Raw genomic sequence first — 12,241 nt, 5'->3', positions numbered from 1 at the left:
TCCCCTCATGATTCTCTCTTCTTCAGCATGACAAAAATTATGATGATAAAAAGTAATTGAGGAGATATCATCTCTTTTGTCAAGACTCTCTAGTTACTACTTGCTATAGAATACACTTTGTATTTCATGAACAGCAATGTGTGTGCTACACAGGAACGTGTATGGACACTGTAAGATTTCTTCACTGTAAGAGTTACTTCTGTATGAAATAAGTAAGTCCAGAACAGAAATCTTGCTACGATATGCCAAAGAGAGAGAAAAGCCAAAACTTAGGAGTTATTTTTCTGTATGCAACATCACCACTTGTCCTTTGATTTCCAGGTAAAGGCAATGTAAGCAAGAGAATATTCATAGAATCATAGAACAGTTGGGGTTGGAAAGGACCTTAAGATCATCTAGTTCCAACCCCCCACCATAGGCAGGGACACCTCACACTAAACCATATCACCCAAGGCCTCGTCCAACCTGGTCTTGAACACTGCCAGGGATGGAGCATTCACAACCTCCCTGGGCAACTTATTCCAGTGCCTCACCACCCTAACAGGAAAGAATTTCCTCCTTATATCCAGTCTAAACTTCCCCTGTTTAAGTTTTAACCCGTTACCCCTTGTCCTATCGCTACAGCCCCTAATGAAGGGTCCCTCCCCAGCATACCTACAGGCCCTCTTCAAATACTTAATTCTTATTCAACTTAATGCTGAAAAGCTGAAAGATCAACATGGAGTTCAACACAGCTTCTTCCCCCCATCAGAAAATCCCAATCAAGCAACAACATTATTTTACTACTGGAAAGAATCACTTAAGTCCTACAGCCAAACCTAGGCTGCTGCTTTCAAACTGGCTGGCTGCACCCCGCATTCTCACGCACTAAAGGTACAAGCTAAAATGCTAGGGGAATCAGCTTTGAAATCTACCTGTTTAAAACAAGTAAGATTTAAAGCAGTTCAGTTTCCTGCAATGCTGACTACAAAGTCTGTCCCACAAGGCCCATCAGGCCTGCCACAGATGGTACTTGGGCAAGGACCCAAGGAGATGAGACCCAAAAGCTAACTATGCAGGCAAAACACGCAGCTGAAAGCTTTCCAAACAGTGCTGAAAACAGTGGAAAACATCACAAGAACATTAGAAAAACAGTATAAAAATTATCAGAATTACTTTACTCCAAAAAGTGGTATTTTAAATATTTCATGGCTGATTTGAGAAAGGCTTTCCATCACAGATTGGATCCACTGCCAAATCATGCAAAATTTCATATGCTCTCCCCACTTACTGCAGGGCAAACTCAGCTCTCCCACTACTTTAATCTCTTTGAGATGCAGAACACAGATATTAACAAAGAAGATTAAAAATATTAACAGTTGCCATTTAAAAAAAAAACAAAAACATACAGGTTATCCATCATTTTTCCTTGCCACATTAAGATAAAAATCATTGTCAGCACTTTCATATATTTAAATACTGTGGTATGATGATCTCAGTGGAATAAAAAGTGTACCTTTTGCCTGTTATGCCTGTGCGTACTACTTTAGTTTGTTAAAAAAAGCATTTAAATGAAATTCACTTCCCTAGAGCAATGCTAAAGCCAGGGATAGTCCCAGGGTGGAAGAAAGAGTTGGGACCACTGGCAGTAAGACCTATTTTATATCATCAGGAACACTGTCAGACGCATGCTAACACCAATTCACATCACAGTTATGAGAAAAATCAGAAGCCCAATGAAAGATTTAGCTGCCCACTAAATTGAACCCCTCAGGACTGTAAATCTAAATCAGTTTTTTACATTGAGAGTTGTTCAGTATTTTCTTTCTGCTCCTGAATTCAAGTACTGAAAGTACAGTAAAAATAAAAATGCAGCAGCCTTCACTTCCCCTTCTCCAAGGGAAACTGGGCTTTTGTTTTACATCTCCCATTTTTCAACATACAGAAAGGTTCTGAACTACCAGTTTAACACTATATTTTGTAAAAAAATCTGAAGATACTTTGAATTTACTTCAAAAGAGTTATGGCTTTCGGCATAGGTATTTTAGGATAATTGCAAGTCACATATTTTGCCCTCACACCACTCACCCTGACTTTCAATATTCATATATTCTTTCTCCTCATAACAGTCTAACACATTTCTTTATCAATGAAAGGGGTATTTTGTTAGGAAAAAAAACACAAACAACAAACCACAAAACAAAACTAACAACAAAACCAAACAAACAAAAAAAAGAACAACAAAAAAAACAAAACCAAACATTCAACAACTGAGGATGCAAAAACTGTAATGTCAGCAGTGAAGTCCTTTTTTGTGCATTATGTACTAAAAAGGAAAACAAGATCCAGGAAACTTGTCTATCTTCATTAGAAAGTATCTGTTTGCTGAAAAACAGAATCTATGTTGCTGAAAACTATTCACAGCATGTACACCACCATTTAATTACTCAGAGCCCTTTTAATAAACAGACCATATTAAATGTATATCAAATCAATGACATATCAAAGGTATACTTATCTCTGCCAACCACAGATACTCATCAGGATAAAGAAAAAATGTTACTGGCAGCAGTGAATAGTTACTGTTGGTTTCCCAGGATTTTGCAGCCCATAGTTTTAAAGTACATACATTCAGAATGTGGTTTGCCATTTAATTATTGGACTGTTAGGAAAAACATCTCACTACTTCTGGTTTAATTTGCTAATTTAAAGAGATAGTTTCTGCAGAGATAGATGCACTAAATGTACTATAATCTGAAGTTGAGAGGCATCAGAAAGGTTGAAGAAACCAAACAAGTTCCAGAACAACAGAATTAATGTTTAGGCACTTCTGATAGAAATAAGAGTATTGAGGGAATATGTGGCTTAAGAATCAAACAAAAAGGCACTTTTCAAATATAGGTACTCTGAATAATAATTAACCAAAAAAGTCAGACTCCCAATTTTAAAACTTGTGTGAATTTAGAAAAATATGACAGAACATTGGACTATCACACTGTACCACCTAAAGACAGACGGTATCTCACTGCATAATGAACACAAGCTATAAATTCAGTAGCATTCTGAAGCAGCAAAGATATTACAGTATAAAAATCAATGTAAGCTGCTATTTCTTTCGCCCCCCACACCAAGCCCCTTTCAAAGTAGTTCTGTAACTGGGTCTGTAAATAACCTGGCAAAAATAAAGAACCCCGAGACTGACCACACTGACACCAGTGACATGCAAGACAGCTACATAAACCATAATCCTCATCTTTTAACTGTCAAAGTCTCATGTTGCCAACTGGAGCGTTCAACATAAATAAGGTTGCATACCTGAAATCAAATTCTCTGAGTTCACTGATCAGGTTCACAGTGTTGTGCCTCCTAAAACCTTTAAAAGCAATTGTACTAATCTGGGCCTCATGCTGCAGAGTACCCAACTTCCATCCATTCCCCTGCTTCTCTTGGGAGTCTCCTCTAGGCAGGCAGACGGCCAAGAAACTCTGTGAGGGGATGGAGAAAGGATCCGTGAAGGCAGGCAATTCCGAGAAATCAAGTTATAGGTATGCAATCTTATTTTTCTCTCTTATATTGCTCCTTCTACTGAGAACCGTGCTAGAAAGCAGCAGTTACCAAAAAAGAAAGGCCAAAGCAAAGATGTGCAGAATGATTTGGCAAAATTTGGGAATTTCAGGTGACTTTTATTGATCTAATAAAAAGATTAGAAGAGCAGCTTATGAGAAGTGCTACAGGCAGTAGAAAGTTATCTTCCTTACATATCTCTGTAGGTTCTGCCACAACAGTTCATTTTAATTATACTGCTTTGGTTTGGCTGAACAGTAATTGGTATCTTATTCCTGATTTCAAAGACCATCCCTGCCTACAGGAAGAAACTGTAGTAGGTCAAATAAATGATCCAGATAGCCCACAGCCTGCCTGAAAGACACCTAACACTAGAATTAGAAGAATAGCTTGCAATGGACACCTGAGCATATGAACATAAAGAAATGGAATATTCTACTAGCCTCCAACTTGCAGCTCAGATAACTACTGAGCTAGAAATAGTGTCTTTGCAGTTAACAATCCTCAAGAATTTCTCCTCCATGAGTAAATCCCACTTTCCCCTTGAACCTAAGCAAACATCCACAATAATCTGTGATAAAGTTCCATGGCTTAGTTATCTTTATAAAGGTTTTGAATTTGCTACATGGCTAGTTTCATTTGTCATTCCCTAGTTTTAGGCTGGAAGAAATAGCAACTACTGGCACTTTTTCATTTTTTCTTTATGAAAAATCTGATGATTTTCCAGATACCTACCATAATCCAATAATTTTTAACCCCATCATATTCCTGTCCACCTTTAAGATTATGACAAGTACTAATCTACCTTGCCATTCTTCATACAAAAGTGTTTCATGCTTTTGATCATCCCTGTCACCTCTTAACTTCTTTGCTGGTCTTCTACACCTTTCAAAATGTATAAGGAGGACCACAACTACAGATGAGCCTATGATACACCCACACCTTCAATTGCAACAATGCATTTCCTATTTACAGCTATTTAGCAAGGGGACAATATTTTCCTTAATCTACGTAACTATAGTCCCAGATCTATTACTGACTGGTAACAGCCACCACAGAGGTTGTCATTTTATATTTGAAGCTTAGAGTTGTTTTCCCTCAATCACGCCAATTTACACCTGCTAGATTATTGACAAGTTCAAGTCTTGTAAAATCCTTCTGCAATCCACCACAATTGGCCTTTTTTTTTTAACAATCAAAATAATTTGGCATTACCAGCAAACTTTGACAGACCATTATTTATCCTCAAAGCAAACAAGCAAGTGTGTTAAGAAATACAACTCCCAGCACAAATTCTTGTGATCTCCTTTCACTGTGAAAGTCAACTGTTCACTCTTACTGTTTCTTACTTTCTAACCAGTTATTCATTGAGGATTTTCTCTTTTGTCTCATGGTCATGTAAGTTTTTTTAGACTCTGATAGACATCATAGAAAACCAAGGTGTTATCTGCTAGAGCCTCCTTGAAAGAACTTTGATAAAGGAGACATGACTGTCCTTAATAGAAGCAAAACTTAACTCTTTTCCAGTGTGACAAAAGAACGTGTCCCCAAGAATTTTATAGTAACTTCTATTATTTTACCTAGAAGAGACATCATTTTTCTATAATACTCTAGAGAGGTATAAAAACATAACACAGACTGATTTACATGGAAATTGAAAACCAATGGGAGACCTTCAAAAGTCTAGTACTGCACGGAACAGTCATCAACCTGGCATTAAGTGTTCCAGGTTTATCCTATCAAGTTAGTTTCACATAAGGCTTGCTGAATCTGTGATTGCATTCTTTCACTTACCAGAAGATATGACAAGTCAAACCAGGGTTTCTTCCAGCTATTACCACCAAAACCAGTGGTGGAACTCAAGTACCAACCTCATTTATACAAGTCGGTTCTGGGCAAAGCCAGTGGGAATTATTCAGTATATAAGGGATTTACAAGTCTTTGAATGTATTCACACACTACCAATTCATTATACTTTACTTGGCTATCTGGTAATCAAAGTTTTTTAAGTCAATGTTTGAAACAGACTGAACTCACAGCTAAATAAGGGAGTTAGAGGACCCCCCTATGAAGACAGACTGAGAAAGTTGGGGCCATTCAGCCTGGAGAAGAGGAGGCTGCATGGAGACCTCATAGAAGCCTTCCAGTATCTGAAGGGGGCCTGCAAGGATGCCAGAGAAGGACTCTCCATCAGGGACTGTAGTGATAGGAAAAGGGGTAATGGGAAACTTCCCCTTTAACAGGGGAAGTTTGGGTTAGATATAAAGAAGTTCTTTACTGTGAGGCTAGTGAGGCTAAGCAACAGGTTCCTCAAAGAAGTGGTAAATGCTCCATCCCTGGCAGTGTTCAAGCTTGGCTTGGACAGGGCCTTGGGCAACATGGTCTAGTGTGAGGTGTCCCTGCCCATGGCAGGGGGATGGAACCAGATGATCTTAAGGTCCTTCCCAACCCTAACCATTCTATGATTCTAAATGCTCTCATTTCAAAAGGCAGAAGAAAGAAGAAATAAGCAAGACCAGGTCATATTCCTCTGGTCATCCCTACCACTGGATCTAGTTTCAGGGCTGGTCCTGCATTGAGCAGGAAGTTGGGTCAAATATACTCTGAGGGCACCTTCCTAACGTAAATCTTTCTGTGATTGTCACACCTGAATACTATCTCTCTCTCCCTCTCTAAGCATGGCACTGTGCTTTACTAACAGCTTTGGCCTTTTGTGATCCAGACAATACCTGGATGCACTTTGTAGGACTGCATGGGTCACAGGCTGGTCCAAATAGGCAGTATGATTGACAGCACACTGTTTAGGAGGGGAAGAGGCTTTAGCCATATGGATATGAGCTCTGCTGGGCAACTTGCTGAGCCACAAGACCACACTGTGACAGACTTTATTTATGAATGTAGATGTAGCTTTAGTGACTCCTTTGAAGCCATAGTATAAATCTGAAAAGAAATAAAAATCAGACCTATGTGAAGTTTGTCTCAAAACAGAATGCGTTACAGGGATTTTTCAATCAATTGCTTGTCTTAACTAGTACTTCACATTCCGAAACATGAAATAAAACACTAATTAGTCCTCATAATACTTTGGGAGGGAAGAATTATAACTGGAGGCACCTGAACAGCAAGCATCAAATTGATATAACATGCGTCTTACAGTTTTGGAAGTGCCCCCAATGTCTGGTGTCAGTCAGTGAATGACCTGCAATTAGGACCTCAGAGTTCTTGGCTCCCAATCTCACGCAAACTTACTTCCCTGTCAAAGAACCGTAATTCCTTTACAAACTGATGGCAGTTTTGCAAATTAGTCATAAGTCAAATGTGACCAGAGAAGTTGTTCATTGTTAGACTTCTTCCCTTAACTTTTAACTCTATAGTTATAGTTACTTTCAATTAAAAAGGAGAAATTTTATGAAAAGGAAGCAAAGCAGAGTTCTCTGATCCCAGTCAGCTTATGATATAACAGAACTGATTAGATAAAAAATTAAGTTGAACAAGTATTTCCGACAAGCTAATTATTGCCTAAATATTAGAAATAGTTTACAGAAGTATTGTATTACAATGTATTTTCCTTACCCCATTTTCGTTTTGTGAAATAGGAATCAGCACTAGGGTCATTGAAGTGTCTGCTCATCATGGTCTCTCCTCCAGCATGAAAATCATACGCAAACACAAGAGCTTAAAAAATAGAAACATGTGACAATTACTAACTCAAGCGTATTTAGAAAAAAAGTCTCAGCGTTGAGGGAGGAACAGGGAGGGGACCAACAAAAACCTTACAATGTTCTCCAAACGCCTTAGTGGTAAACACTTCACGTAAAGTTACTATATTTGAGTGCTGAATTTTTTTCCACATGTCAACCAATACCATGCACTTTGTGTTAACAAGACGAAAACCTAGAAAAGAATGAAAATCATGGTTTAAAATGTACTGTTTTGAGGGAGAATTTTTTACTTTAATGTTTCTTCTGAAAATACTGAAAAGCAACCAAACATTAAACTATGACTAGCATGCTGAGGAATGACAGCCCTATTGAGCCAACTCCATATTTCTCACCATGTATCCTCCGAAGGCAATATGGCAGGTCATCTTTACTATTTACAGCTTTATAGCATGATGTAATGTACCCAAAGTTGCTTGTTTTCTGTATCCGATTGGGCGGTGGCAGTGGTTCCAAAGGAAAGAGACTGTGGTAGCTGTCCACTTCCGCAGGAACTGCTAAAATCAGTTGATACGCAGATACATTAGGCATCAGTTGACTTTGAGAAAGTTACCACAGCAGCAGCAAAGATTAAAATCACTGTCATTAAAAGATAAATTCTTTGCACCATCTTTCTGGTGCATGTAAAGTTAAAATTCACTATTGTTGCTTTAATACCACCATATAGGCTCCTGGAAGAGATTCCACAGAGCTAAAATAGCTGTCTTCAGAAAAAGTTACACCAAGTAAAAATCAACAGAATAGATGCACAGTTCTATCTGCCGTTTTCTCATCTGCTTTAAAAATTCACCCTTCTAATATTTCTTTGATGATTTTTTCCTGCAGAGATCATAAATAAGCACCAATTTCCATTCAGGCTTCAGACCACTGAACCCCATTTTCAGCACAAAAAAGCAATCAATCTTTCATGCTTTAACACAATGGTTTAGAAAACAGGCAGAGAAGAGAGAGAGGTGCTGACAATTCACAAATCAGATTAAAAGATTAACCTTACAGGAAGATACACAATTGTACTTCATCTGGATTAGTAAACTAAACTTTTCTTTTTATAAGCATGTTTGAGAAGGATGCTGCAACAAAAAGACAATGTGTTTAAATCATTGAACACAGTCAATTGTAAATTCTCCAAAAGCCAAATTACAATGAATAGCATATGCTTCTCTTGCCTGACAACTAATACAAAGCCTTTTCTGATAAACCAGCCAATCCCATCTTCAAAACAAACTAATTTGCTAGTTTATATACAGAGTTTGAAAATTTATGCCTCCTTTACAGGAATATTCAATATTCACAAAGTAATACTGTACTATTCTTCAGAAGGCTTTACTGCCTTAATTATTTTCTTCTCTCTCAGCAATTTTAAGTATTCCCAACTATTAAGGAGTTTCCAAATAGAATAAAATTACAGAAGAAAATGATAATAGAAGAATAAAATTTTGTATATGTGAAACACTGCATATCTGGTTAGCCACAGGCTGTGGTTGTTTTTTGCAAAATAGCGTTAATAACATTGAATACACAAGGTTACAGAACGATACTATCAGAGTTTATTTTATAAGAAACGTTTACTTACAAGGAATATCAGCCTGATCAATCTGAGCCATAGTTATTAAGTGTCTGTTGATCAGTTCCTGAAGAACAAAATAAGTGAAGTTTTGAACATTATAATTCAGGTCATAATTTCTGGTAAGTTAACAGTACACTGTCTTTGAAGTACTAGCTACTTGTACCAACATAGGAAGTTGATGGAAGTGTCCGGGCAGAGGGAGTAGACTACTAGCTTGAAAACATCAATGACAAAATACATAAAATTCCTGAAGGAAGGAGCTGCAGAAGACATTAGTTAGCGCTCACATTGTCAAAGGCACCTACCATAGTAAAACTGAAATAACAGTTGCAGCCAGGCTTCAGAGAAAGGCTCATCAACTAACCCTGCAGATAATTTCATAATCAGTGAAAGATTTAAAACTGGATAGGACAACAGCTTAAAGGAATGCTATGTAAATGAACTCAGGCACACCAAAACAATACACAAGAAGTAAGACTACTTAGGTGAACAGTAAATCATGGCATGCAAATTAGATTGCAGTCACATGTGTTGTAACCTGCCCCCACCCTCTGTTGTACTCCATCCATTACAGGACTTAAATTTTTAAGCTCTCCATAGTGAAAATGGACTGCACAGATTTTGAGTTGGTATTTGAGTAGTAATTTTCTAGGTTTTGCCAATATATGTGATTTTCCTTTAAGTTCTCTATCACCTTACCTGTCTGAGTTCATCTGCCATGAAGAAGGAAGGTGCATTTGCTTTTGGCTGCATGTAAGCAACATGAGGCGCAGCTGGATGGTAAATATGGTAGTTTGGAAATACCTGAAACCAATGAAACCAAAACATTTTAAGAAACAGTTTTAAATCCATAAGGATAGGGAAAACAAAGTTTTGTCACCCTTTTAGTTTGAACTACTGACCTACAAAGTCTTCATGTATTACAAATATATTACAAACTACAAGTATTACAAACATACTGTCAGATGCATTACAATTTACTTATGATACTCGCTACTAATGACTTCAGGGAAGAAAGAGGGCAGTATGTACGTACATAGATATTTTAACATTTTTGTAACTGCCTTCTCCTCTCCACTGTAAATTTAAGAGTTATTTAACATATCAGAAAAAAAAAGGCAATCTGAATTTTTTGTTTTCTCATTATATATGTGTCCACTGAGGTACACATAAAATGCTTTTCTTTGATTTCTGTATTAAAAAAAACAACAACCCTCAACACAGAGGTCCTTAAGTTTCAGTGATTTCGGAGAGCAATCACAACAATTAAAAGGCCTAATCTTCGTACAAAATAAGGGTTTCAGAGTGTTAAGAATAATCTCTGTAGTATCAACCAATTCAGGATTTGGAAGTTCCATACACTTCTGTATCAAAAGAAGACATACCATTCCTGTGAGAGGGGCTGGAGTTGTATCAGTATAGAAGTACGTTGTTCCACCTACTGTTTCCTTCTGTATCACCTGGCCAGTAGATGGAGGCTGAGAGACAGTATTAGCGACAGAAGCAGAGGCACTAGTAGGCACCATATAGTTTGCTGGGTTAGGAGTATGACTTCTTCTTCGAGGAGCAGGAGATGTATGAGGAGTTATTTTGGGGGAATGAAGAGGAGAAGATCCTGCTGACAGTGACATTCCTTAAAGAAACACAAGAAGATATTCTTGATTAAATCTGTCACCAAAAAAATTATCAGTTTGAAAAACAACAGCCCTCCCTACCAATAATATCCTGAGCAGGTGAGATGCTAAAAAATTTGCTACATCTATGTCAAGAGTTAAGAGGTAAAACATCAAGAGTAAGACTGCACAGAAATATTTTCCAAATATCTTTGTTTAGTTCAGAGAGAAAGAGCTTGGGAACTTATGATCTAGTCATGAAGAACCAGAAAGAAAGGCACAGAAGTACAGGGAAGAATCAAATTCATGCCGTGTCTAGAAGAGAGTTTATTAAACTGTGAAAAAATAAAATAAGTAAACGCTTATGTAATAGTTATACGAGCAGTCAACAGAGCTTGCTAAGCTTGCAAACCTTCAAGGGTACTTCTAAGGAAGAGAAAACTTAAAAAAATTCCTAATGTTTCTAGCAGAATGTCCTAGACTTATGCCAATGAAAGAATCTTTTAAATTTATTGTTGCTCCATTTGGGCTGTATTTTCTCCTCTTTAACAGTCAGAACATTATCAGCCACAGTAAGTTTTTTGAAAGGATGTAAGATGCACAACTTTTATATTTAATGCTCTATTGACAGCTGAGAATTAGCCAGATATTGGCTCAAATTACTCTCATTTATAAGCTCTGGTAACCAGAGTAATTTAAGCCAATATCTGACTAATAAAAGAACAACTTTTTTTTATTGCATACACTCTTTAATTACAAAAAACCTAGTTATTTCAACTGAGAGTTCTCAATATGCATCATCAGTAACATGTAGGAGTGTTTTTACATTCATGTCTTGCCCTAGAGTAGTCACATCCCTCCTACATTTACATCTTTCTTTTGTTAAGCAAACTACAAAAGCAAATAAGTTTAGTATTAACAGTTTAATCAGTAGTTAAGGAAAAGTGACTGAGAAGCTATATTATCCTAATGATATTAACAGAATATTTGTAACCTTTCATTTAACTCAAATAATTTACTACTTTGTCACCTCAAAAATTATGCATATTAATTCAGCACAATTATTTCTTTTGTTCTTAAAAAGTGAATAGCTCCAACATGCCCAAAACAACCTGGTAAATACTCCCTGGCAGTGTTCAAGGGCAGGTTGGACAGAGCCTTGGGCAATATGGTCTAGTGTTAGGCATCCCTGCCCATGGCAAGGGGTTTGGAACGAGATGATCTTAAGGTCCTTCCCAACTCTAACTATTCTACGATTCTATGATAAACCAGAGTATTTAACATAACCCATAAGAAAGTTTTACCCCATTATCTTTAGTTGTCTCTTCAGTCATTTATTCTTCTTATAAAAATATAAGAATATGCAAAATCTAAAGTCTATACTTTTCTGGGCCAGAACTTTTTCTTATATTAACACATATGTGTGTGTATACACACCCATTACAGATAAGCAGTACAGTGAAATAATTACTTGCTGATTACTGTATTAATTAATGTGAATTATAATAGGCACTTCTGAAGGTTTTATTTCAAAGTACTTCCAAATGGTAACCAAATGTCCTAAAAAACTGTTTACAAATCAACTGAACCACCATGAAATGTTACACATTGTGACAGCACTGGTTTATGCTAGAAAATAAAGTAAATTTCCATTAAGGTAAGAGTTGCCTTGAGCAACTGAGTAACACTTAAATATTTCAATACTTACTGTATAAACAGTTAAATCTTTAGCAAAGGACTAAAACATGATTGCATTCTTAATCCACTGGGGGAAAATAGCAATTTCAAAGGAAACAATG

At 37.0% G+C, this 12,241-nt stretch overlaps 1 protein-coding gene across 6 annotated transcripts in view; it reads right to left on the bottom strand.

Annotated features, from left to right (window-relative positions):
• PAN3 (poly(A) specific ribonuclease subunit PAN3) overlaps positions 1-12,241 on the bottom strand; it is an 82,858-nt gene that overhangs the window by 21,464 nt on the left and 49,153 nt on the right. For 4 of the 6 annotated variants that reach the window (XM_057410380.1, XM_057410379.1, XM_057410376.1 and 1 more), the window contains 6 exons: positions 10,215-10,462; positions 9,529-9,633; positions 8,836-8,893; positions 7,598-7,759; positions 7,321-7,437; positions 7,117-7,218 (listed from right to left, as the gene is read on the bottom strand). In XM_057410380.1, coding sequence (XP_057266363.1) covers positions 7,117-7,218; positions 7,321-7,437; positions 7,598-7,759; positions 8,836-8,893; positions 9,529-9,633; positions 10,215-10,462 — 792 coding nt within the window. Of the gene's footprint in view, positions 1-6,272; positions 6,484-7,116; positions 7,219-7,320; positions 7,438-7,597; positions 7,760-8,835; positions 8,894-9,528; positions 9,634-10,214; positions 10,463-12,241 lie in introns of all 6 variants that reach the window. The other 2 variants (XM_057410381.1, XM_057410377.1) reach the window with 2 other exon arrangements.

The sequence above is a fragment of the Pezoporus wallicus genome, unplaced genomic scaffold (assembly GCF_028554395.1).
Source record: "Pezoporus wallicus isolate ANWC-B61680 ecotype Strahan unplaced genomic scaffold, APGP_CSIRO_Pwel_v1 contig_1876, whole genome shotgun sequence".
In the NCBI taxonomy this organism is placed as follows: Eukaryota; Metazoa; Chordata; class Aves; order Psittaciformes; family Psittacidae; genus Pezoporus; species Pezoporus wallicus.
The sequence above is the reverse complement of the archived record's forward strand: the minus strand, read 5'-3'. Positions and strand labels throughout refer to the sequence as shown.